The sequence below is a fragment of the Podarcis vaucheri genome, assembly GCF_965113315.1.
Source record: "Podarcis vaucheri genome assembly, chromosome: 14".
In the NCBI taxonomy this organism is placed as follows: domain Eukaryota; kingdom Metazoa; phylum Chordata; class Lepidosauria; order Squamata; family Lacertidae; genus Podarcis; species Podarcis vaucheri.
The window spans coordinates 32,301,443-32,328,887 of NC_138752.1; the positions used below are offsets into that span (position 1 = coordinate 32,301,443).

At 44.3% G+C, this 27,445-nt stretch overlaps 1 protein-coding gene across 1 annotated transcript; it reads right to left on the bottom strand.

The window, feature by feature from the left end:
* Positions 1-542: 542 nt before the first annotated feature.
* On the bottom strand, positions 543-27,069 carry MSLN (mesothelin). Its single transcript, XM_082199294.1, has 20 exons — positions 26,990-27,069; positions 26,039-26,122; positions 24,023-24,066; positions 21,958-22,173; positions 20,504-20,674; positions 19,420-19,563; positions 19,254-19,303; positions 18,095-18,215; positions 17,323-17,408; positions 16,146-16,275; positions 15,318-15,508; positions 14,148-14,238; positions 13,126-13,237; positions 11,963-12,147; positions 10,210-10,356; positions 8,703-8,836; positions 7,011-7,144; positions 5,822-5,916; positions 4,681-4,870; positions 543-3,283 (listed from the first exon to the last, which is right to left on the bottom strand). Exons 2-20 carry the CDS (start codon positions 26,103-26,105, stop codon positions 3,186-3,188), a joined length of 2,406 nt encoding a protein of 801 aa, XP_082055420.1. The 5' UTR covers positions 26,106-26,122; positions 26,990-27,069; the 3' UTR covers positions 543-3,185.
* Between the last annotated feature and the right edge of the window lie 376 nt (positions 27,070-27,445).

The following is a 27,445-nucleotide window of genomic DNA, read 5'->3' on the forward strand; positions in this document are numbered from 1 at the left end:
AAAAAGAATTATAAAATGCAGAATTATGTTCCTCGTAGGTCAAGTTATACCTCTGCATTATATTTTGACAGCTTCTAGAGTGCTGCAGGTTCTCCGTTCCTCCTTTTAAGGGAGTTCCCAAAGGACAACTCCAACACAGGCAGTGAGGAAGGGGCGAAGATGAGCAGCAAAACGTGGGCAGGCCAGAATAAAAAGTGGGCACAGTGGTGGATATGACCCTTTGTATAGTAGGCTACATTCAACACACCCACTCTCTCTTTCCTCCATCGAGGCAAGCAAGAGGCATTATCAGAGTTCAAGGAGACATTCCAGTCATGCCAGAGCACTGGAGGGTGTGAGGCAGGGGTGCTGGTGGGTGTGGCCTAGGAGAGGGGGTGTGGTCTGGGGAGGCTTGGAGAATCCTGAGGTCCATGTAGAGAGGCATGAGGTAGGGGGCGCACACATGTGACCCTGTACCTGAGGTTCCCCAGCCCTGTTTTAGAAGTCAGTGTGACATCTTACACCAGGATTGCCAAAGACACAGCAGCCATATTAGAGAGGATGACCAGATGTTTATTTTGCACAATACATATAAGCCATTTATATGAATCAAAAGAACAGGTTATATAGCATCAGGTGTCCTTAGCCTTCCCCAGCGGATTTTCTCTTATTGTCTTACCCTTTTCTAACACTGATCCCCAACCCGCCTGCCTTTGAGTTGCAGCCCTTTCACATTTTCCCAGCAAACAATTTACGAAGCAAGCAGGCACCTAGTCCTCAAGAGAAGCCTCCACTGTGGGACTGACGTAAGCCCCTCTCTTCCCGGGGCTAGAATCAGCTTGCAATGCTTGTCCAGAAGGCTGCAACAATGCCTTCCAAGTCCATCTCACTTGCTCACCCAGTTGGTGCATAGTGAGGGGACCAGTCAGCAGACTGGTGTCTTCCCCCTGGTTAGAAAGAAGTCTTGAGCTCAGCAGGTTCTTCTTCATGGCCCAAGACAGTTCCAGCCAGAGCATTTCCCTTTACTCTCTTGGTTAGCTGGACTGACTATGACATTTCTGGAGACTTCTGGGTGTCTGCTGTGGTGAAGGCACTTCTGGTCAGATGATTGATCATATGACTGCATAACGTGCGTTCTGTGCATCAACAATCATACTGCAAGGATTGTGTGTGGGCATTAGGAAATCCTATGGACTCATTCAGGGCCGACCCACCCATGAGGTAAGTTGAGGCAACTGCCTCAGGCGGCAGGATTCAGAGGGGCAGTGGATCCCAATATAGAACTTTAGTTTTCCTTTGTTCCTGATGTCAATCTTCACTCCCATCTTCTTCCCTGGTGGGGAGGGGAGCGCCATTTTTTGTTTTGCCTCAGGTTTCAAAATGTTTGGGGCTGGCCCTGGACTCATTGGTCTAACATGGAAAGTTTTATCTTTCTTCGTAGCTAATGGGGATTTTTGCTTAAGCATGAAGGTTTTTTTCATCTGCAGTGGGGAAAGAGGACTGAAAAAGACAGCTTTTGCATGTTTTGCAAGAAAAGCAGACTTCATGTCACTGGAGTTAACTGGGCAGAAGTAGCCTTGAGGAAAATAATGGGTTGTTGCTGATTTTTAGGATGCTGATAATGCTTGGAGTAGCCTACTTCCTTTCTATTTCTTCTCTCTGTTAATAAACTGAAATTAATTCACACTTCCTGAAGCAGGATGTGACTGAAACAAAGCTAGGTTTCAAAATTTGCTACTGCTCTGAATTTAGTTCCCCAAACAAAAATGCATATATAAGTGAAATAACAAACCAGCGTGCATCATATTACACAGGAAGCTACCTGATACTGAGTTGGACCACTGGTTCATCTAGCTCAGTATTGTCCACGCTGACTGGCAGTATCCAGGGTTTTAAGCAGGGAGTCTTTCCCATCCCATCCCCATCTGGAGATGCCATGGGGATTCAACCTGGTGCCTTCTGCATGCTCTACAATTGAGCTGTGGTCCTTCCCCATATTAGGTGAAACTGCATTTCTCATAGTATATTTTTGCAAGCAAACTAAATTCTGAAATATTGGAATACTGGAAACTGATGCAGAAATGTGATAAACTCAACTTAAGACTGGAAGATGGAGAAACAGAGGGAGGAAATGGAAACCGACAAATTCATCTAGCTCTAACCTCAACACAACACATCCGTACTCTCTCCTCTGAAAGAAAAGCAACCCTCTAAACCTGCTCCTGAAGTTTCTTTCGAGCTCAGAGAAAGTGAGAAGGATGCAACTCTGTGTTGCACAAAATCCCAAGGACTGCAGATTTAATTCCCACCCCTTCCCTGTTTGTCAAAGGCAGAGGAACTTAGGTCAGACTACTGGTCCAACCAACTCATTCTCTGCACTGACTGGCAGCAGCTCCCCAGGATTTCAGGCGTGGTTCTCTACTAGCCTTGCTTGGAAGTGCCATTGAACCTGGGATCTTCTGTGTGCCAATCACCCACTCTACCCACTGAGCTGTGGCCTTTCTGCTTGAAAATATTTGGGCATTGCCAGGTTAAGCTTAAAGCCCAGGGACTGTGTGGGATGAGCAGCCAGCACTTCAGAAGGTGGTGCTTTAGAGCTCAAGGTTGCTCCTTGCTGCACCCCCTATAGCTTACAAAAACAAACCATGTAAGTTGGACAAAAGCAGCTAATTCTATGTTATTTGCATAATTTATACAGGTCCTGGTGTCTCATCATAGCTCAGGCTATGAAGCTCCTACTTTGCAAATGATATTGCTGCATGAATGAAGCATTCTACATATTATTATTATTACTTATTAACACCCATCCTTTACCCTAAGATCCCAGGGTGGCTTACATATCTATATATGTATGTCTGTATATATATATATATATATACACACACAGTTGCACCTTGGATCCCGAACACCTTGCGAGTCAAACATTTTGGCTCCCGAAAGCTGCAAACCCGGAAGTGAGTGTTCCGGTTTGCGAATGGTCTTTGGAACCCAAACATCCAACGCAGCTTCTGAACGTTTTGGAAGTCGAATGGACTTCCGGAAAGGATTCTGTTTGACTTCCTAAAATAATCTCCTTCACCCACTTCCCTAAGGGTATTCTTGTTCTTCCCACCGCAGGCAAAGTTGAAAGTTGATAGAAAATGGCAGCAAAATGAGATCGATCATCATTACCACATTGCCCGTTTTTTGATTAGAGCAGGAGAGTTTCATGAAAGGAAAGAAGCCAGCAACAGCGTCAGGAGGAACGCAGGGAAGAGGTGCAGGAGATGGGCAATGGTGGCGGCACGGGGCGCTCCGGAGGTCTCTGGAGAAACAAGAAACATTGTTATGACTCTATAGTCAGATTCCTCATCTTTCAGAGAAAGGGTGAGAACTCTGAAGCAGAAGGGGACAGGCACAGGAAGCTAAGAAGAGCCTGCTGGATCAGGCCAGTGCCCTGTCTAGTCCAGCATCCTGTTGTCATGGGGCCAACCAGATGCCTCAATGTGTAGCCCACAAACAGGACCTCTGAGTGCAACAGCAACTTTCCCCTCCCGCAGCTTCCAGTAACTGGTGTTCAGAACCATGGTGGTAGAGCACAACCATCATGGCTAGTATTAATCAATAGCCCTTGTCTCCGGGAGACAAGTCATACATTTGAAGCACATGGCTCCCACCCAAAGAATCCTGGGAACTGTGGCGTAACCTCCACCCACAGAGCTACAATTTCTAGCACCCTGAACTAACAGCAGTACCCATGCGTTTTTGAGAGAGGCAATCTGACTTAAATGAGATTTAAGTGCATGGTGTGTACACAGTGTTTAACTTGGAGAAGGCGGGATTAAGAGGCGATATGGCAGCCATCTCCAAACATTCAGAAGAGTTGTCAGTCATAGTGATGATGGAGCAAAATAGCTTTTCATTTCTCCACAGAGTAGGACTCAAACCAATGGGTTTAAAGTACAAAAAAAAATCAATGGGGCAGAGAGGGTATTTTTGGCTAAACATAAGGAAGAATTTCCCAACAGTTTTAGTTGGTTGACAGTGGAAGTGACTCTTTTGGGAAGTGGCCTGTTCTCCTTTGTAAGAAGTTTTTAAACAGAACCTGGATGGCCATTGTTCAGGGATGCTTTTGCAGTGGTTTGAATTAGATAACCTTTGGGATCCCATCTAACTCTGTGGTGGTTTTGGGCTAGTCACTACCTTACTGGGTTGTTGTGCAATTAAATGGGGGCAGGGCGGGGAATGTGCACTGTCTGAACTCCTTATAGGAAGGGCAGATTGCAAAAATAAATAAATGATGAATAAATAAAGTAGTACATATATCTGTACAGTGGTACCTCGGATTACAAACACCTCGGGTTACAAACACTTTGGGTTACAGAATCTGTTAACCCAGAAGTAGTACCTTGGGTTGAGAACTATGCCCCAGGATGGGAACGGAAATCGCATGGTGGCAGTGCGGCGGCAGCGGGAGGCCCCATTAGCTAAAGTGGTACCTCAGGTTAAGAACAGTTTCAGGTTAAGAATGGACCTCTGGAACGAATTAAGTTCGTATCCAGAGGTACCACTGTATACACAAAAAAGACACCTGGAGACATTTTCATAATTCCTATATACTGATTCTCAAGCTGGAGAGCTTTTATTATTGTTGCGGATCATTTACCTCCGACATCAATGGAATTTAAACCCCCTCGAAAGCAAATGCCCCCCGTTTCTTACGTTTCTTTTCTTCGTCAGGCACAACAATATATCCGTCAGGGATCCCCCCTCGGAGCCCAAGGCTCAGGATGTCCAGCTCAGACTGCTTCTGCTTCACGATCCAGTCTCTTACGAAGGGATCGTTCTCTTGAGTCTTCAGCTCTGCTACATTCATCCCCAGCAATTGTTTGACATCGGTGGGTTTTAGTTGCTGTGAAATGAGTCAAAGGGAGATGGTTATAGGCAATGTCTACCCTGCTGGGATTCAAAAGCTCCAACTGCGAATGTAAGTGGCAAAGGATATGTGTGTATGTGCATATGGCCCACTCTTTCTCTCTCTTTCGTTCACTGAGAGGAACTTCCAAAGTGCTCCGATTGTTGCTGTAGGTGCAAGTTTGTTAGCAACACCACTCCCGGTACAGTTACATGAGAAGGCTGGGGTGTGATCTATAGAAATCCCCCAGGGACTAATAGAGAAGCCCAGTCAAAGACTGAATTGTGCTCTGATAAATTTCATTTCATTTTATTTTATGCTCTTTCTGAAGGTCGCTTTCCACAGCCAGCCCAGGATGTTTTGCCGCTTCAGGAGAAACAGAAAATACCACCCCCACCTCTTCCTCTTCTTCCACAGCCCTCCCTCACTGTTGCCTCCTCCCCTGAAGCCACAACCACTCTGTGCTGAAGGCAGGAGCAAAAGGAGGCCAGAGATATTATCCTAGCTATTGTCTTAACATCCTAGCTATTAATCCTGTTATAACATTCAAGGTGGCCAAGTTTTGTGCAGCAGCAATAAAAATACGACGTATAATAATTAGCACCCAGGATTAGTGTAATGTACCGACCAATGGACATTCCTAGGTCAGAAGGATTCTATTCTGACTGATAAATGATGATCCAGAACTGCCTTTTTTATGTATATGTGATTTTACATCATCTGATTTTGTCTTGAGTTTTTAAATTTTGTAATTGGTGTATTTGCCTTGATACTGGCCATTGACTGTAATAAAATGACTTGTACTAGGTGGTGGTGGGCATGGAGGAGGAAGCAGGGTGTGGAGGAGATGGCCGTGAGCCATATCTGCTGTCTGAGGCAACTGCCTCACCTTGCCTCATGGGCAGGCCAGCCCTGTCATCTTCAGCCCTACGGCGTTATCCCACTCACCATCACAGCGTCCTTTCGCAAACCCTTGAAAGTGTTGATGTCCATGTTGACATTATTTTTGCTGAGCGCCCTCAGATCCTCACCTGGAGCACCTCCTGTAAGAAGAAAACTTGGTGAAAACTTGATGGTTATACATTGCCAACCTTTCTTGAGTCAGTGAAAGAGAACTTTTAGTTATGTTTAGAACTCAATTGCAAAGTTCCCTAATAAAGGCAACTCTTTACATGTGGAAAGTCCCCAACTCTTCAGTGTCTTTAACTTCTCCAGTAGTCCCAGCTTTGGATCCAGCACAGAGCAAGCATGTCTCTGAGTCTCCAGCTTCTAGCCTGTTTCCAGTCCAGCTACTCTGGCTCTTGTTTTCCTGCCTAGCAGCTAGGTGAAGGGGTTGGAGGAAAGGCCCACCTATTAGCCTGTAGGGCGCTATCATTTAGTTGTAGCTCCTGCAACCCAGCTCGTTCTATTGGGATGCTCTTAAGTGGCCGGCTAAGGTCGCCGTCTTACAAATAAACTTGTCTGACCAGGCCAGCAACCTCTGCTCTTAGATTCTAACCCTCACTGAGTACAGCACCCAATGAATTGGAAGGAGCTCAGGGTATCATCCAGACCAACCCCCATGAAACCACAACATTGTTTTAATTTCCTCAGTCCTGCAGATAGGGATGGTGAGGAAATAAAATTTGATCCAAACCAGACATAATGGTAGTGTTCAAGGCTAGGGATGGACAAATATACCAATTTAGGTTCTCTTGGTTTCTCATGTTTCCAAACTTAAATTCTCTACATTTCTGCATCAGTTTGTGGGTTTTATTAAAAACAAAACAAAACAAAACACTGTCATAAAATTTTAGTGCAAAATTTTAGTGCAAAATTCTCCTAATAAAGAGTTGCATGCAGTTGTGACAACTATATGCATACTTGCAAGAACATTTCTCCAATCTAATGCATCTTTGTATGTTATTTTCACTATGCTGTTATGCACATACCCTAATATGTGCATTTGTTTTAAATTGACAGATTCTTCCATCTCTAAGTAAGAAGTTGGGCGGGAGGGCAGATTGAGGTTAGTGGGGCAGTGTCCCCATTTAACCGAATGGATGAGCTGATCTGCTGCTTTCAAGTTGCATTTCAACAAACTGCAATGCTCATCCTAGACTGCAAAGGTGTTTCCTAAAATGATGCTGTGACTTACCCAGGTAGGGCTTGATGAGGTTATAGTAAGCAGGGAACTCGTTGTGTCGGTCAGAGTAAGCCCTTTTGGCTTTTGGGTACAGGATATCCTTGGTAGTCTGAGGACACCCACCAATGTTGAGGGTCTTGGCACTCCTGTCAAGAAAGGCAAGGAGGGAGAGGAAAAAAAGAGGTGACCGAGTCTCTCAGCTTTGCTTATTATTCACTGGAATGAAGGGGTCCAAGAGCTGAGCTCACTAGATCATACAGTCATGGAACCATAGAATTCTAGGGTTGGAACGGACGCCAAGGGTCATCTAGTCCAACCCCTCAATTGCAGGAATCACAGCAAAAGAATCTCTGACAAACAGCCATCCAACTTCTGTTTATAAACCACCAAGGCCCCCCAAACTGTGGTCCATGGGTCCCCAGTATTTTGTTTATATATTATTTCATTAATATCCCACCTTTTTCTCCAAGGACCCCAGGGTGGGGCTGATTTAATCCCCACAACAACCCTGTGAGGTAGTTTAGGCTGAGAGGCAGGGATTGGCCCGAGGCCACCCCAATGCACTTTATGTTTGTGGATTTGTGAAGACAGGAGACTGCACATCCATTACACTGAATATGCATATTGAATTTTAATTGTACTTTAATTCCTTCTTTTATTTCCCATATTGTATTACGATTGGAATTCTAGGAGATTCAAATTGTAACAGAATAAAATACAATATGTGAAGAGAAATTGTGTGCTATAAAACTGAAGTAATGCACATAACCTAAAGGCCCACACTGGAAGACCACAAAGCCCAGGATCTTAATAATCAAGTTGTATCCCTGGATTCTGCCTCTCCCATTCCCATCCCACCTGCACACTATACATGTCAGGGGCTGGTCTGGATCGGAAGACTGGGGAATGCAATCACAGGGAGATTAGCTCCTAACAGAAGAGGAGGGGGGATATTTGCACCCCCCCCCGCTTCCAGCATTTCCAGAAGCAGAGAGACAGACAGACAGACAGACACAGAAGCTGCTCAGTTGAGAGAGGAGCTACTCAGCTATGAGATAGTAGCTAAGCAACCAGAAGGGAGGGAGCAGCTGGGCGATACATCAATCAAGAGTGGGGGAGACCCCCCTCCCTCCCCTGAACTTGGAGGTCCAAGCATGTCAGAGAACAAAGGAGACATGGTGTGTGTGGGGGGGGGGGAGGAAATTCTCATTGGTGTACTTCTTGCTGCGGAAGTGGGGAGGAGTCAGAGTAGGCAACTGATATCCTTGAGGAAGGTTGCCTGTTTGTGCTTGCAACATAATGCTGTAATAAAAGCACTATAAATCTACCAAATGCTCATTAATTCTTATCATTGAACTACCAGAAGGGAGAGGGGAACTCCCGTACTTGACAATACATTTAAAATACTGTGATACCATTTTAACAGTCATGGCTTCACCCAAAGAATCCTGGGAGATGTAGTTTGTTAAGGGTGGTGAGAGATGTTAGGGGACCACTATTCCCCCTCCCAGAGCTACAATTCCCAGAGTGGTATAACCTTCCCAAGGAACTTCGAGAATTGTAGCACCGTGAGAGGACTACGGGTCTCTTAACGACTCTCCTCACTACAGTTCCTGGTATTCTTTGCGGAGAAGCCATTTGCTAAGCGGAAAGTGAACCTCTTTTCTTGCTAAGAGATGAAGAGTGTTAAAGGAGTTTACTCACTTGATAGCATTCTCTGTGATCGTTTTAAGCTGGCCTTGGGTCAAGGAGCACATGTAACGTCCCCCAACAGCATCCAGAGCTGTGGCATCAAACTGGCCTCCGGACTTGCCATATTGCTGAATAATCTCCCTGGCCTAAAAGCAATAATTTCCAACCCAAAACAGATTGGCTTGTAAGTACGTCTTATATGAGCAAAGCTAAGACACTGCTTAATGAACTAGCCAAAACTCAGCTAAGTATACTATTTTGACCTTTTATTTTTTTGACCATTTCTACCCTTGTCTCAAAAGGAAACATTCTCAGGGGTCTCACACAATGGCCATGCACCCCCAATGCAGAGACCTGCCCAAGCCTGAGCAACCTTTGAAAACAATGGGTTTCAGGGCCATTCTACAAATGTAGCAACCTTTGAAAACAATGGGTTTCAGGGCCATTCTACAAATGTAGCAACCTTTGAAAACAATGGGTTTCAGGGCCATTCTACAAATGTATCTTTTTTTTGGGAAGAGCTATTATTATTATAATATTTATTTATATCCCACCTTTCCCCCAGACAGGGACTCAGGTGGCTTTCAGGTAAAATAGCCATAGGCCAGTGCTAAAGCACCTGCTTTGCATGCAGAAGGTCCCGGGTAGGACTGGGAATGTCATTTGTCTGTAACTCTGGAGATCTGCTGCCAATCAGGCAATATTGAAGTAGGGTGGCTCAGGTATCTGACATGTTATAAAGCCAACTTCTATGACTTTTCCAGTGGATTTTGGTCGGCTGAACTAGTCTTATGAATGCTCTGTGCTGTCTCCACATTGTGGCTCATTCTATCAATGTTTTATGTATCCTGAATATTCAGAAATCTGGTCTGAGGCACCAAAATGCACTGGGGTGGGCATTAACTTTAAAAAGGTAAAGGACCTCTGACAGTTAAGTCCAGTCGCAAGCGACTCTGGGGTTGTGGCACTCATCTTGCTTTACAGGCCGAGGGAGCCGGTGTTTGTCCGCATACAGTTTTTCCGGGTCATGTGGCCAGCATGACTAAGCCGCTTCTGGTGCAACGGAACACTGAAACCAGAGCAGTACAAGGAAACGCCGTTTACCTTCCTGCCGGAGCGGTACCTATTTATTTACATGTACTTTTGGGTGTGCTTTCAAACTGCTAGGTTGGCAGGAGCGGGGACCGAGCAACGGGAGCTCACCCCGGTGCGGGGACTCGAACCGCCAACCTTCCAATCGGCAAGCCCTAGGCTCAGTGGTTTAGACCACAGCGCCACCCACTCATTAACTTTACCACCTGTTAAAAAAGCAGAGGAGAACAGAGGAAGCATAACCTCTGTGTATTTTAGCGCCGTCCCTCTAAAACTTTGCAACCAAATGCGCCTCTTTATGCATGTAAAATGTTTCCTCATGTTTTGCTTCTAGGAAGCGATTCACAAAATCAAAATAAGCTTCTAGTTTGGAAAACGAGGGGAAGAAGTAAATCAGGGGAGGCTGTGCTTTTAAGGCTGACGTTACCACTTCATCATCGGGCGCGTTGTCCAGCAAAGCAACAAGGGTGTCTGGCGACTTGAACTTCCATTTCTTAATATCCTCAGGAGTCATTAGGCTGAGGAGGCTTCCCATGCTACGAATAACCGAATCGGGATACCCATCAGGATAGATCTGTAGGGATTGCAAAATAAAAATCAGTGTTTGTGAACACTACTGGAGCACCTCTTGCCCTTTCTCAGAGCACACATCCATCAGGAGACAGATTGCCTTATTATGTGTGTGTGTGTGTGTGTGTGTGTGAGAGAGAGAGAGAGAGAGAGAGAGAGAGAGAGATACAGAGAGAGAACAAGAGAGTGAGAGAGCTGGTGCCCTTCAGGATTGGAGGGAAGGAATGCAGAGAAGATCAACAATAGACAACTCCAGAGGCCATGACAGGCAGAGTCACCCCCTCATGAGTTGGAAGTAAGAAGCAGCAATGTTAGGAAATTCTGATGACAAAGAAAAGGGGAGAGGAAATGGCTGGTGTTCACTTTTTCAACCCGTGTGCAGAACAAAAATCAACTGAATTCAATCGATATTTGCTGGTGTTACAGCTTTCAATATACAAACAACACATAACTGATTATGCCCCCCCCTGCAATTTGCATTATCTTTCCTTTGCACTGAATTAATGGGGTGAAATAACACACTGGCAACCTAACTTACACAATTAACTATTTATATTACATTAGTTACATAATTTCATGACAGCAAGGCAAACAACATGGCATTTCACAGGGGACGAACTGGAGCATAACAGAAACAAGGCTGCATGAGACTAAGGCAGGATGGAACAACAACAACAATTTATTATTTATAGCCCACCCATCTGGCTAGGATTCCCTAGCCACTCTGGGTGGCTCGCAGCAGAATAGTAAAAACATGATAAAACACTAAACATTTAAAACTTCCCTAAACAGGGCTGCCTTCAGATGTCTTCTAAAAGTCAGATAGTTGTTTATTTCCTTGCCATCTGATAGGAGGGTGTTCCATGGGGCAAGTGCCACTGCCGAGAAGGCTCTCTTCCTGGCTCCCTGTAGCATTACTTTTCACAGTGAGGGAACCAGAAGAAGACACTTGGAGGAGAACCTCATTGTCTGGGCTGAGCAATGGAGGTGGAGACACTCCTTCAGGTATACTGAGCCAAGGCCATTTAGGGCTTTAAAGGTCAGCACCCACACTTTTAATTGTGATCAGAAATGCACTTGGAGCCAGTGAAGATCCTTTAGGACTGTTGTATTATGGTACTGGCAGCCACTCCCGGTCACCAGTCTAGCTGCTGCATTCTGGATTAGTTGCAGTTTCCGGGTCACCTTCAAAGGTAGCCCTACGCAGAGCGCATTGCAGTAGTCCAAGTGGGAGATAACCAGAGCATGCACCAATCTGGCGAGACAGTGCCAGGCAGGTAGGGTCTCGGCTGGCGTACCAGGTAGAGCTGGTAGACGGGGAAGGAAAGGGAATCGGTGCCACTTTTCCTCCCTAGTCAGGAGTCAGGCAGGGAGAGGGCTTGCTGAGGGCAGGCTGAGATTGGTGGGGCAGTGACTCATTCACCTCAATGAATGATTGGGGGCAGAGTGAAAGAGACACAGAGAGAGAGACAGAGAGAATGCAAGGCCTCAATCTATTGGCCTGCTTGGACCACTCTCCTTTGCCTGCAGTCTCAGATGAGCAATGACTGAACTCAAGCCCTAGTTCCATGCCCCTCTTAGCAAACTATGAAAGCCAAAACATTGATTACCCGGTCCAGCTTTTCTTTAAGCACCATCAACTGCTCCTCAGTGAAAGCATAACTTGAGATCTTATTGAGATTGGCCTGCAGGGTTGCGTCATCCAAGCACTGGCGTAATTCCTCGTTATCGTAATAAAGAGGCATCAGTTCATCATCAAGCACTTCCTGTGTTATGGTCTTATCAGCTGGGCATCCTGGGAAGGCAAGACTCAATAGTTAACCAGGGTTGAAGAACTTGCACAACTGACAAGCCAGTGTGGATGCAAGAACATCAGAAGAGCCCTGCTGGATCCTATCAAAGTTCTGTCTGTTTAGGTCCACCCCTCTTGCTCCTCAGCCACAAGTGATTCAGAAGCACAATGCCTCTGAACCAGGGAGTACAGACTATGTGCTGTAGGGTGCTCTCTGCTAAATACATATGGGGGGGGGGCTAAATTCTGTGACCTGTATTAACTATGCAAGTAATTTAAGGTTGGATTACTACAATGAACTCTATGCGGGGCTGCCCTTGTGCTTGATATGGAAGCTGCAGTTAGTGGTGTATGCTACAACACAGCTGCTGGTGGGAGTGGGATCCTGTCTGCTCAGAGATTTGCGCTGGCTGCTGATTTGTTACCAGGCAAAGTTCAAGGTGCTACTGTTAGTATATCAAGCCCTTAATAGCTTGGGACCAGCTTGCTGCATTGCAAAATTTAGGGAAGTCTGAATTTTGAAGGGCGGCTATGTTTCACTTTGTGTGTTGTTTTGGAAAGGGTGAATTAGGTAGATTTACCTTTAGATGCAAACTGAATTTAATTTCTCCCTCATCCCTACCAGGAGTTTCTGTTCATATGGAGAAGACTTCAAGAATGCCCCCTCTAATCCCCTCACTGCAAACTGAAGCGGCAATCTAAAGTCTGGCAATATAAACAGCATCTGTTTCACATATATCCAGGGTCCATTTCTGGTGTCTTCAGGTATGGGTGCAAAAAGTTCCTCCCTGAAATCCTGGAGAGCCACTGGTAGTTAGTATAAACAATACTGAACTAGATGGACCAATAGCCTGTCTCAGTATAATGCAACTTTCTGTGTTTCCTATGTAACAGCTTTATAATGGGATCTGCTGTTTGTGTGAATTGGCCTCAATGCTACCAGAGAATAGCTCCAGGCTTAAAAGCAGTGTTGCTGTATACCTGAATTACGTTTCTGCCTGGAGGGGTGGAGGTTTTTCACAACAGATGCCAGCTGTTCTGTTGGCATATGGGTACGGTGTAAGAAGTCTTTCAGCCATGGCTTTAATACATTCTGCAAAAGGAAAAAGAAACACCTATGTGGTGAAGGATGTAAAATCTAGAAAATCTATACGATTCTCAATTAGTTAAACTGAATGCATAGATTCCTTTCCTTCTCCTGGATATGGGGTTTGGTAGCATGACCAAGATGGTTATTTTTCAGAACAGAATACCGCAGCAAATAATATGCAAATAGTGATGATGTTAGGTTTATCCCACCTTACCTTTCAAGATGGGTAACAAAGTCATCATTGCACAAAGCAGTTACAAACAGTTCAGTATAAAGTCACAGCAAACACAAGACCCATCGTATGAAAGATGGTTACTGATGAAGAATCATGAGATGTGACCTTCCCCTTGCCTGCTCTCATTTACAGAACTTCAGTGGCAGCACTAGTGATGGAAAATGGAACACAGGTGGAAATTAATGAAAATTTTGTGTTCTGGTTGGTTGTTATATATCAGCTGGTTTTTGCTTTAGCAGTCTCCTGCATGGGAAGGATAAAGGTTTGCAGTTGGAAGTTTTGCACAGGAGGGTCAAAAGTTTACAAGGGGGTGTTTTGCTCAGGAGCTTTTGCACAACATTTTTAACTAGGAGCTTGACAATTAAGGGGAAACATAAATTTAACAAGGTGTCCACTCTCCTTACATTTGACTAAAGGTTGGAAGAGAGACTGTATATAAGTTGAATTTGAAAATAGGGTAGAACAAGAAGTTGTGGAGATAAAGACTTGAAGAGGCTAGGCTGCTTTAGTTCAATTTATGACATTTGTGACAAGGATAAGTGAGGTCCACAATAATTCCCACTTACAATTTCTCCATCTTTTTTTCCTGGCAAACAAACATAACCCAGAGCACAGCACTTCAACAGAGACTTAAATACCCTTCTGCTTCCCCTTGATTATGGGGGGAGAGAGACTTACTGCAGGAATACTTTGTAGGATGCTGTGATCAAATATAGGGAGCAAACCACTCAGTTCTTCCAGGGTAGAAGTTGACCACGTTGAAGGAAGCCTGAGTGGAAAGAAAGGGAATGGGAACTTATCAGCAAGCTACATATCAACACCATGGAACTCTGAAGTAGGGGCATGATTTTCACGGAGAGAGAGTTTAAAGGATGTTCCAATCAGAAGCAATGTCTGTGACATTTAGAATATAATTTCTCCTTCTTTGGGCATTGAGCAGCTGCAGAACACAAGGAGGACAGGGCAGCAGGGGCACTGCCCTCCTGCCACTGGTGCTGCATTTGCTGGGTGAGGCAGCAGTGAGATCAGGGAAGCTTTAGGTTGGTATTATTGGGACACCTGAAGGCTCCCCCAACCTTGCAGCACTGCTGCTCTCCCACACTTGCTCCTGCTGGTGCCGTATAACCTGATGGAATACTGCAATACTGCTAAAGATGAAAAGGAAAAAAAAAATTCAAATGTTGCACACTTGCATTTTGCAAGCACTAAACCAAAAGGATCCAACATCAAGTATTTGTCATTTAAAGCCTTGGTTTCAGATTCAGAACCTGTGCGACATTGCAAGATCATAGTTACTCCCTCCAAATCCATTTCTGCATGTGTAAAAATTTATTCCATGGTGAAATGAAACGTGTACTGTGTAAATTGGTGGTTGCTTTTCATTTGTGTGAGATTCAGGTTTCTTAGGCAAAACCCACCTTTCCGCTACAGAGCATGGCTTTTGAAGCTGTGAAATTTATGGGCTGTAGCTTTGTGGTGGAGCATCTGCGTTCAAACCCTGGCATCTTCAGGAAGGGCTAGGAATGACTCCTGTTTGAAAACCTGGAAAGCTTCTGCCAGTAAGTGACATGGGAATAGCCTAACTCGGCTTTTTAGGTATTATTCTATAAACTGACTCTGTATCTATGTTAGGCATGGCTTTCTCTTTTGCTGCAAATATAACATTTCATGATGAACATTTCCAGTCAAAACCCCAAAATTCTAGCTTTGAAATGCTGTTTGCACTAGCAAATGCAAATGAATTAGGTTCAGTGGCAATCCAAATAGATTTCCGACAACCAGTTTTCTTTTCAGGAGAATTCAGAAAACTCCAAAAGAGCAAAAACAAAACCTGCAGTGTGATCCTACCCAAAGGAGGTTCTTCCACTGCTGAGGAGAGCTTGGGTTGCTTTGATTTGTTCAGGTGTGAAAGACTGGCACTGATTTAACTGCGTCAGAAAATTGTTGCCGGATGCTGCGATGTAGTCTGCACCAAGATCACAGACTAAGTGGCTCAGAATTGCCGCATCTTCCTTGGTTACCTGTAGATCATGGATGTCCTACGGAAAATCATTTGTAAAAAAATTGTGTAAATTTTTTAAAAAGAGAAACCATCAACATCTTAAAATAATTTAGTTGATTAATAACCTATATTTTAACCAAATAATCAAATATATTTCATTGAATTAGTTTCTATCTGTATTCCTGTATAGGTACTATTATGAGATATTTCAGAAACTGGGAGATAACTTGAGACTGAGTAGACCAATACTTGCTGCCTTTCAATTTCCCATGAAAAACACACCAGGACTTCAGAAGTCTAAAATCTGCTTCACCTATTAAAATTGGCCCTCATTGATAAAAAACGCCTCTTTACAAATACATAAATAAGCTAGAACAGTAGTTGACTCATCTACTAATTGTATTATTTCAGTCTGGAGAAGAGAGATAAAACCCAGCTTCTGTCATGTGATATCAGGTGATTATTGGCAAACTGATTGTATTTCAAATTGAGGTCATGGGCATAAGAGATAAAACTGAAGTCTGTGCTGTGAAGAGTATTTTTTCCCAGGGTGTTTTTGAGTTAAATTGAAAGTTTCTTGGTCCAGATTGCCACTTATTTGGCACAGACGCAAGCTTGAATAAATGCTTTTGCTCTTATAGCTACTTAAGGTGCCAGAATTATACTTTACTTACCAGGCAAGCTAACGCCTCTGACAGAAGCTGTTTCCGTTGTGGGGAATCTCTTTCCAGGACATCAGTATTGGCTTTTCCGACGCGAGTGACATACTCCTTGCAGTTTTCACCTGCTGCAAGGTCTGAAGGCCTAGAAACAAGAAAGGATTAATGAATGTTTGTGCATATGGATTGACTCTCCCCACTCTGCGTTTAATATACCGCTGTGCACACCCCAGTCTCCAAGTGGCAAAAATATTTCAGAGGTTCTAGTGCTTACTTCTGGTTTCCTTGAAATGAAGATATTGGAGACTGTGGTGTCTTTTATTAAGATGGTGGTTTTATTTGAACATATATACAACCTGAGCAGGGACGCAGGTGGTGCTGTGGGTTAAACCACAGGGCCTAGGACTTGCCGATCAGAAGGTCGGCGGTTCGAATCCCCGCGACGGGGTGAGCTCCCATTGTTCGTTCCCTGCTCCTGCCAACCTAGCAGTTCAAAAGCACGTCAAAGTGCAAGTAGATAAATAGGAAGGTAAACGGCGTTTCCGTGTGCTGCTCTGGTTCGCCAGAAGTGGCTTAGTCATGCTGGCCACATGACCCGGAAGCTGTCTGCGAACAAACGCCGGCTCCCTCGGCCAATAAAGCGAGATGAGTACCGCAACCCCAGAGTCGGTCACGACTGGACCTAATGGTCAGGGGTCCCTTTACCTTTACAACCTGAGCATAGGATGGAGGGGCTCACAGCATTAATACTCCAACAGAGCTTGCTTCTCCATTAGGTTGCTGGGGGAGAGGGACCCCCCAAACCATAGCTTTGGATTCAGCACAGCACAAGACAAGCCTCTCTGTGTCATTCCAGCTATCAGTATCAGCCAGACTGAACAAAAGAGCATCCCCTGGCTTCTTGCTCTATTATCTACAAGACAGATGAGGGCGTGGGGAAGAACCCGCTTCCTCCTGAAAGAGCATCACCAGCCAGTCATATCCATAGCAACATGACCACTCTTTAGTCATGTAAAAGCAGGGTGCTTACAAGCCTGGCTAGGGCTAATGTCTTAACAAAGAGACTAGTATGGCCAGTTCAGTAGTTCCCCCTGGTGGATTCCAACCTTACAAATACACAATCACAAGTTTGGAAGGAACTCATGGGCATCATCCAAGCCCACCACATCTTATAACACTACTCTACATTTACCTTAAAAAGAGAAACAAGTCTTTAGGGTAGTTGTTGAAATCCTCTGGGGGTCCACTGAGCAGTACCCTCTTGGCTAAGCAGCTCAGCTGAAAAACAAACCAGAACATTCTGTCAGCCAGTAGAAAGAAGTACAAGCAGGTCATTTATTTCAGAAAATGGCGAGGGGATTTTTCCTTAAAAATAAAATAAAATAAACAACAATAACACACCCATCTGTGGTGGTTTTGCAGCTGGTTTTGTTAAATTTAAGCCCCAAAAGATTTCCTTTGCATATGCCACCATACCTGAGGGCATTGGGCTGGCTGAGAAGATTAGGGCAGACTGTGGAGACATATATACATACATAATTTCATTTGTATGGCGTCTTTCCACAGTTCAAACCATGCTCAAGGTGGTTTACAACATGAAAAAACCACACTACTTAACTAGAACATAACAAAATAAATAAAACATTAAAAATATACAACCAAACTGGACAACTTCCACATAAATCACAAGAACTAAAATAAAGATACCAAAAACCCACAGCAACAATAGCAATAATCTCTCCAACAAAACCCCACAAACAATACCAAGTTCCCATCACCTGCTACCTGAGGTGGTCTCCTTACCCTACCTAACTGAATGACTGGCCCCAATTCTGTTACTATCATATCCCCAAGAACACACACCGAGGATAAAAGCTGAGGCGGGAAATCCAATTCAGGTCTTTGAAAATACTTTCAAATATTGATCTCAAAAAAGCCCTCAAGATGCATGCAAAGAAGCCAACCTGTTCTTCGCTCAGCTGAACGTTCTTCTGCCCCAGAACGTTGAGTAGCTGTTGGAATCTCTCATCATCCATATCAGCAGCGACTGCACAAGTAACACCTTGCAGTATGGAAGGGGATAGACTGAAAATTCAAGGGAGGACCATAAGCAATGAATAGATAGTTGTGAAGAACATCACCAGTGGTTTTTAAAAAGTGAGGGGCTCAGTTGAATGTCTATGCAGAAGAGAGGTGGGGTATCTTCTAACCTTTCTCCTCTTTTGCCTTTGAAATACTTAATATGGAGGGCTCATAATTCGATCAGGGGCACCGGTGGCTGGCAGAGCCAACTAATTCTTGTGTTGTGGATTTGAGGGGTCAGTATGGATCGGGGTCAGCAAACTTTTTCAGCAGTTTCCCTGCTGTCCCTCAGACCTTGTGGGGGGGGGGGCAGACTATATATTTTTTTTGGGGGGGGAATTATGGAAGAGCACCACAAGCCCCGGTGGCTGCTTATCTGTGTCTTGTGAGCAGCGGAGGGACGATGAGCGGAGCACGAAAGGGTTCCGAAGAGGGGATGCTTAAAATGGTGGCCACTCGAGCGCTGCTGCTGCTGGCACCAACAAAGCCCAGCCCCCTTCCTCCTCTAGGCAGGGCGGGGAGAAGCCAGGAGGAGGGAGGGAGGCACCGCTGCCGCCGCCGTGTGAGGGAGAAGGAGGGAGAAGGAACGAACGAATGTGCACACCGGCGATCCACGAGGTGATTCCCCGACCATTCGCGGGCCAGATCCAGAAGGCAATTGGGCCTGATCCAGCCTGTGGACCTTAGTTTGCCTACCCAGGTCTGGATGATGGCCTGAGCCCCTTCCAGTTCTTGGGATCCCGTGCCCAGTGAGGGTTAAAATTGAAGAGAGGAGGCTGCTGGTCAGACAAGTTGCTTTGTCAGAAAATGAACTGGCCACTGAAGTGTCCTCATCAGCATCCCAAAAATAATGAGCTGGGTTGCAAGAGTTACAACTAAGTGACGGTGCCCTCTAGGCTAATGGGTGGGCCTTTCCTCTCTAGACCATTCCCCTCCAATAAAGCCATCCATTTGAAAGAGTGCTATGAATAAATGTGGCCTTTTTTCCTCAAAGAGGAAAAAAGACCAAAAAAGAAAAAGAATATTAGGGCTCAGCAATACCTGTGGATTTCAGGGACCCTCTTGATTATATCAGGAAACAACATGGCAGCCTATGGGAATAAACCAAGAAGAACATAAACAATTTCCGTTAATAACAAGGACACGTGATTCCTGCTTGATGTCCAGGAGGAGTTGGAAATAAGGGTGAGTCATCTCCCTGTCTCACCTGCTCTGGGGTCCATGGCTTTTCATTGAGATCCTGAATGTTGAATGTGTCACCAGGGACCAGTAGTGATTTTGGTATATAGGGAACCAGACCATCTGGGGTGTATTTCACCAGGTCGTTAAATCCTTCTGTAGCAGCAACCAGCTAGAAAACAAAGTTATACTTCATGGGGGAAGACTTTTGTTGAACTGGATGACAGTCCCATCTAGCCCATCATGGCTGCTTTGTTTGTTTATTTAAAATACTTATTGATGACTCTTCATCTTCATATTCCTGGGTGATAGGCAAAAGTGTTGAAACAATCCATAGGAATATAAATATTAGGGGTGTGCAGGTGGACAAATGTGGTTTGGGGGTGCTCTCCACCTTCCATGAGTCAAAGCACAGTGTCAATAAACTGCAATAAGTCAGATCAGGGCCTTCACAAAACCTCAAATCACTTTAAAATGAGAACTGAACCAAAATTCTCCCCTATCCCTAAGTGGCCTTAGGAAGATCCAGGTTAAAATACCTACTGGTCCACAAAGCTCACTGAGTCACTATTTTCCCACTTAGTAGGGTTGTCTTGGTTGGAAATGCAAGAGCAGGGATCATTCAATTGATAATTTAAGGTTAATCCTGTTGGTGTTAAAGTCAACTAGCTGAGAAGGGCATGGGGGAAGGTGTTGCTTAGCAGTGCAGGCAGCGGTAAGATTTTTCCTGAGGTGGCATGTGCCTTGAGGTGGCTGTTGTTGTAAAGGATTACAATAATTATAATGTACGTGAAGTGCTTTTAAAAACATGACAGCTGTTATTATTAAGCCTCTCTGTCAGTTCTCCTGAAAGGCTGGAAATTCTGAGCTTCCCCTCTCCTTGAAACCTTTCCATTCTGACAGGTCAAGGATCCTGTAACTAAGAACTGGTGCTTGAGTTTATTTTTCCCCTTCTCCCTCCCACCCCCCTTTTCTTTTTGTGCCGTGTCTTTCAGATTGCAAGCTGCTCTGGGGGTTTGTTTTGGCTGAACAGAAGAATTTTTAAAAAACCATTTAATAAATAATAGCATCGAAATGCTACAATGAGTTAACAAGAAAAAGAAAGGCCTCACCTTTTCCACAAATGCTGTTTTCAGAGTGGGTGGCACATTCTCCAGCTGCTTGGCAAAGCTTGGGACTTTAACAGCGTCCAAGACCACCTGGGCAGGTATAGATTCCAGGCTGGTGTGGCTCAACCCAACCACCAAACTCCCAAGTGCTGCAAGGCTCTGGCCATCCTGAATCTGTAAATAGGAAACTCTTAGCTGTAGGAACCAGGTTGGTCATCCAATAGTCAACTTCACCCAGAAGACTGAATTGATGGTTTGGAGCTAGGAGACATTGCAAGCCCACACTGAGCCATGTTCTTAAGGGACTTCTACATGAACTATATATATATATATATATATATATATATATATATATATATATATATATATATATATATGCTTTCGTAGATTTTCACGGGTACAGGAATGCAGGTTTTGGTGTCTTCGGGTGTCTTCCCGTGTAAGAGTCGGGGTGTCTGTGCGACGTTTCGACGAGGTCTCACTCGTCATCTTCAGGCTGGTGCTTTAAGAAGCCGAAAGCACCAGCCTGAAGATGACGAGTGAGACCTCGTCGAAACGTCGCACAGACACCCCGACTCTTACACGGGAAGACACCCGAAGACACCAAAACCTGCATTCCTGTACCCGTGAAAATCTACGAAAGCATATATATATATATATACTTTTCATTTTACAACAAACACAAAACATAAATTTGAATTATTCCACATCATAACTTGACTCCCCACCCCCTTTTTGTGGTTTCTTACATTTACAGTATACTGTTCTTTACTGCATTTCCATGTTAACCCCATTTATTGTTTATCCCAGATATTCAATATATGTTTTTTGTCACTGCATGTTTTTACTTTAATCCTGCTAAAGTCTTAATTTGTTTACAAGAGTTTTGTAAATATTCAATAAACGGTTTCCATGCTATATTTTAAAAAAATTGTCTTGATTTCTTATTCGTCCAGTAAGTTTCACCATTTCTGAGCATTCTAATAACTTCTGTTGCCATTCTTCTTTAGTCAGGACATTTTTCTTCTTTCTATATGAGCTTTTGACCCATTTCTCCTTGGACCGATTTCTTACCAGTATTATTCTGACCTGCTAGAGACAGGCCAATGTGCACAGAGGAAACTGCCTTCTGCTGAGTCAGATCATTGGTCCATCTAGCTCAGCATTGTTCACACTGACTGGCAGGGACTCTTCAGAGTTGCAAACTGGAACTCTCCCAGTCATTCCATTGGGGTGCTGAACCTGGGAACTTCTGCATGCAAAGCAGATACTCTACCACTGAGCTACACCTCTTCCCCCAAGATTTGCCAATGGGCAGCTCCTGTTGCCAAAAAACCTTCAACTTCTGGCAGAAGTTCCCTGTACCAGGTGAGACGTTTTTCTTCACTCCCATGTCTCCTCAAGGTTCCTGTTCAGCTGTATGTATTTCATATGCAAGGGGACAATGTTCTTCTCACCTGGTATCCAGAACTGAACAGTTTCTCCAGGATGGCACCAGCCTGTTCAGGGTCCCAGCCCTGAACTTTGCTCAAGGAAGGCAGAGAAGAGGCTAGCATGTTGCTGGGGATGCAGTTCTCAATCTGCTGCACTGAGAGTCCGAGAGCCTTCTGTCCCAGGGAGTTCAGGATTGCTGGAGAGAATGTGTCACACTGGCTGCCTGGCAAGCCAGCAACCTGGTGGCAGAAGAAGAATGAATGACCCTGGGCCCAGACTGAGGCAGAGGGGAATCACATGTGCCCAAAGAAGTCATGACCCCCTGAATCCACCAGTGTTCCAGATTAATGGAAGCTTGGGAGCAAGCTTGTTTTTTGCTGCTCCAGAGGGTAGGAGCCAAACCAATGGACTCCAGCGACAAGAAAGGAGATTCCTACTAAACATAGGAAAGAACTTTCTAATGGTGAGAGTTGGACTTTTCTTCATCAGAGAAGTGGACTTTCATTGGAGGCTTTTAAACACAGGTTGGATGGCTATCTACCAGGGATTCTTCAGCTGTAATTCCTGCATTGCATGGGGATTGGGCTGGGTGAGTCTTGGGGGTTTCTATTAGCTCTACATTTCTGTGATTCTATGGATAATGAACCAGAGGCTGCAGGGGCACCAGATGAGGAGCTGGAACCTCCCAGACTATTGGGGCCCATAGATTCAGAACCTGGACTGTCAAAGACATCTTCCCCGACCCTGAAGAAGCAGATGCCTCCCACCACAAATCACCAGTCTATCGACACCAGGGTGTGCACGCTGCAGAATGAAAGAGGTGTGTGTGTCTTCAGACTAGAGGGTTTGTTTGTTTCATAAAATTTATACACCACGATATTGTAAAAAAAAATCTCAACAGGATTTACAGAAAAGATAAAACAATAAAATTACCAATAAGAATTAACACCAATAATTTAAAGAACTTTGCTTCTGTTGGCGTGAGTTCCTCATTTGGAGCTCTCCGTGGTCCTCAACCTTTGATCTGCCTTGACCTCCAGCCTTGCTGCCTTCTCTTTGTGGGTTCTGGCTCTCTCACCTATAATATATTCTAAGCTTCTTTGGGCAAACACCTGGACTCTTTGAAGCTCACCTAACTTATCCATACCAGTCTTTCTTTTGCACTATTGCAGGGCTGGGGGACATTTGGCCTCGGGTTCTAATGTGGCTATCCAGGCTTCTTCAGCTGGTCCCTGGAACTCCTCCCAAGCCCCACCCCTCACTAGTCATTCTTAGATGTTTTGTCTGTCTGATATGTGTTCAGCTGTGATGATGCCTTTTTGCTTGGCTGGATGTGGAGGGTGGTATCAAATGAGTGGCCTTTTTTCTTTCTTTTTATAAATGGTAATTCTGACTGGTCTTCCTTGGCCATCTGTTGCCACAGAGCTGGAACAGTAATAACAGCCTGGATTTTTTGGTGCTTATTTTACATGGAGCTGCAATGAACTCCATAAGAACATAGGAAGCCACCTTATTCTTAAGCTACATTCACACGAGCGTGAGACTCTTAATGTCAGAGTTGTGGGTTCAAACCCCATGTTGGGCAAAAAGATTCTTGCATTGCAAGGGGTTGGGTTGGACTAGACAACCCTCGTGGTCCCTTCCAACTCTACAATTCTATGATATCATTTGAAACAGTCATGGCTTCCCCCAAAGAATTATGGGAACTGTAGTTTTCTAAGGGTGCTGAGAGTTGATAGGAGCCACCCCTGTTTCCTACTCAGAGCTACAATTGCCAGAGTGGTTTAACAATCAACCCTTCTCAGGGAACTCTGGGAATTGTAGCTCTGGGAGGGGGAAATAGGGATCTCTTATTCCAACTCTCGGTGCCGTTAACAAACGACAGCTCCCAGAATTCTTTGGAGGAAGTCTACACTGACTGGCAGAGGCTCTCCAGGGTTTTAGGCAGGAGTCTCTCCCAGCCATACCTGGATCGGGATTGAACCTGGGACCTTTTGCATGCAAAACAGGTGTCCTACCATTGAGCTACAGCCCCTCCATAGCAAGAGGAAAGCCCAACAAGTATGCACAAGCCAAGAAAATACTTACTGGAAGCTTCAGCGCCGAACTGGCAGTAGCTGCCGTCACCCAACCTGAAAGACACATAAGGCTTCAGGGGGAAAAAACCACACACCTCTTCGAATCAAATGCAGCTCACCTTTGGAAATCTGGCCCAGCAAATGTCCTTTGTCAAATGCTTCTTTTGCTTCAGCAGCAAAAAACAAATAAAGTCCCCAAAACTGCTATTTGCTCTGCTCGGCATAAACTGGGGCTCTGACAATCCAGCACTTAGGTGTGTGGTGCTAGAAGACAAGCCCTGGAGAAGGCACATGCTGTGCACCTTCCCCTCCCCCACCACCACAGTTGGAAAAGCTGGCTCTTCCAGTAGGCAGAGTGGGGCAACTCCTGGGCCTGCTAAGCTAACTGCTGTCCAAGGTGTGGTGGAGAAGGCAACCTCACTGTTGGAGTTTATTTATTCTGCTATCCTTTGATTGACCGCTCTTTCCCCGTTTGTCTGTGACCAATCTCGGTGTCTCAGTAGAGAACTTGCTGCTTTCTTGGCAGGCAGATGCCAGAGCCCAGCAAGCAGCTGCTTGTTCAAATATGCTTGTCAGACTTGCTCATTTGCGCCTGAGTGACATTAAATTTTCCATCATCTTCCTAATATGTATTTTGAAGTACTGATAACCAATGACTTTTGTGCTTTTACAGAGTACAGTGGTACCTCAGTTTTTGAACATCTTGGAAGTGGAACATTTCGGTTTTCGAACACCGAAAACCCGCAAGTAACTGCTTCAGTTTTCAAACGCTTTTCGGAAGTCGAACATGCCACGCGGCTTCCGTATTGAGTTTTCTGGAAGTAAATGCTTATGGAAGTAACTGCTTTGGTTTTTGAACGTTTCGGAAGTTGAACGGCCTTCCGGAATGGGTTACATCCAAAAACTGAGGTACCACTGTACCTTTAAAAGCAGACCAAGGCTTTACATTTGATGGGAGACTGGAATCTACTGCAGAGTAAATTAATACAGCACAGAACTGGTGGGAGAAGAGCTTTCAACAATGTACCATACAAATGTGGAAGGTGGTTCTCAGTCAGTCATCCTTAGCATGAATAATGGGACATTAGAGGTGTCTCCCTCTTTCTGTCCATAAAAAAGTTGGAGGGTTTACAATTAATAGCATATAATATAAATAACATGCCCTCCTATCATTTGCTTTTGCATGCTTTAATTTTCTTCTAATTATATGATGGCAACACCCAGATAATAATAATAATAATTTATTATTTATACCCCGCCCATCTGGCTGGGCCTCCCCAGCCACTCTGGGCGGCTTCCATAAAAACCAAAAATACAGTAAAATATCGTGAATCCATAAAGAAAAGGGCTATAATGAGGCCCAAATTAGATGTTCTCTTGAATGTAGCATGCAGCTGGTTATCTTGTTTGTCCCAAAATAAACTTAGGTGTGCACAGGAAAGGAAGGCTGCTCTCTTCACTCCTCACTGCAGTGAGATTTCCCCCCAGCCCACACAGCTAGGAGCATTAGGGAAATGTCTTAAAAGGTTTTAAAAAAGGACTCCCCCCCCGAAGAATTCAAAGGCCTCATCCTCCCCCGTTCCCCAAAAATCTCTCCCATACCTTGTCAAAACAGTTTACTTCCTTCAAAATTTTTTGGAAGTTTTCCCCAAACCCAAACTGGAACTCCTATTTTTGCTCCTGCTCCATGATGAAGTTTTGTGGCAGTTTAGAGACCTGAGAATCATCTCTTCAGAGGATTACGAAGCTGCTTTTTGCCTCTCATATTGCCCAAGCAGGGCTCTCTAAAATTTACCTCAGCGCTTTGTTGTATTTGGTTGTTTGTTCACAATTTATAGTTCACCCTTCAGTGGCCAGTCAATATTATCTAAAATTCACCTCAGTGATATGCCATGTTTAGCTACTGGTATTTGTTTTTACAATTTCTATTTTGCCCGTCACTAGCCAGTCAGTCTTCTCAGGCTGGCTCAGGTGAATTTCAGTGACATCTTTGGAGCTGACGGCATCCAAACATAACTGTACTCACCAACCATAACAATGCAAGCAAATACTCTTGATCGACGTAGCATTATTCCAAATGGGTCCCTCCCCATGGTTAAATCTGCTCTCTCTAGGAAAAAAACCACACAAAGAAATAAATGAAACCAATTTCAGTTTTGGTCCTAATTTTCTTCAGGTTTCCCTGATCATCAAAAGAACAGGAAATTAATTAGAAACGCAGCATTAAAGGCAGTCCAGAATTTGTAAACACAGAGACCTCAGCAGCGACAGATTTAGGGAATTATGGGTGGTTCTCCAGCTCAGGGCACCAAGCTAAGGGGGTGCAAAATAATAATAATATTGAGAAGATCCATGGCTTTTTTCCAGCTGGAACATGCCGGAATTCAGTTCCAGCACCTCTCAGGTGGGTGCTGTTGCCATTATAAGAGAATGAGGAAGGCATTCACAGTGCATTGCAGCACCTCTTTTTCTAGAAGAATAGCACCGTGACGATTCATTAAAAAGCAACTAGAACAAATAGAAATTTTGTCCTCGCTCAAGGCTCCAGAATTCCAGAGTCCGCCTTTGACCTTAGAAACTGTGTCCAACTTACCAAACCCACAACACTTTTGCTTCTCTTTAAGGATTTTTTTAAATTAAAAAATGCTTCTGAACCACTCTTTGTTTCAATGATGCCAGAGCAGTTCACAATATAGTGCATCAAAAATCCTATCTTGAGTCTATGTGTAACCCTGTCAGGGCTTTAAATAATAATAGTAGTAATATTTATTATTTAGATAGCACTTCAGCTGATTCTCGCAATGTGCGCAAGTTTAAAAAATGGACAGGGCTTGATGGAGGAGCTGCAGTTTAGATGAGAGATTGGTGGAGAAACAGGAAAGGGCAGCCTTCCCTTCAAGCAACAAAACTCGCCAAACTATCTAGCAGAGGGCAGGAAAGCGGAGCACGAAGCATCTTTTTTGAGCAAGGTACATACCTGCTTCCTTCTCCTCGTGTGCGGGGCTGAAAGTGACAGGCTCCAAATGCTCTGCTTTTCATTATGAAGGCAGGGTGTGACCCCTCTGCTTCTAATACCTTCATCTGAAGTGAGAGGACACATGTCAAGTGGCAGCCGCACCCTGCGGTTTGTGGGTTTGTTTATTTATTTTATTTATTATTTTTTCAAAAAACTTTTCTTTATTGTTTTTTCATAATGATAGAGACAGAAACGTGTTCCTTTCCTCGCTCCCTCCACCCATCTCTACAACTCCCCTGACATTGTCCAAAAAAGCATAATTATATAAGACATATTAAAGGCAAAACAAGAAGTCACATTTAAATTATATATATGAATGTATCATTCCATAAATTACAGTAAGTCTTCCATGGTCTATATCCATGTTTCTTTGTTAAACCCATTTTATTAAAGCTGTCAGGTTTTTTTAAAATCTCA

Coding starts and splice junctions, on each gene's coding strand:
- MSLN (XM_082199294.1), bottom strand. CDS start 26,105: ATGGGGAGGGACCCATTTGGAATAATGCTACGTCGATCAAGAGTATTT. Junction 5,917..7,010: donor CCTCATCAAGCCCTACCTGG/GTAAGTCACAGC, acceptor TTCTTCTTACAG/GAGGTGCTCCAGGTGAGGAT. Junction 4,871..5,821: donor TGCGAAAGGACGCTGTGATG/GTGAGTGGGATA, acceptor CTCATTTCACAG/CAACTAAAACCCACCGATGT.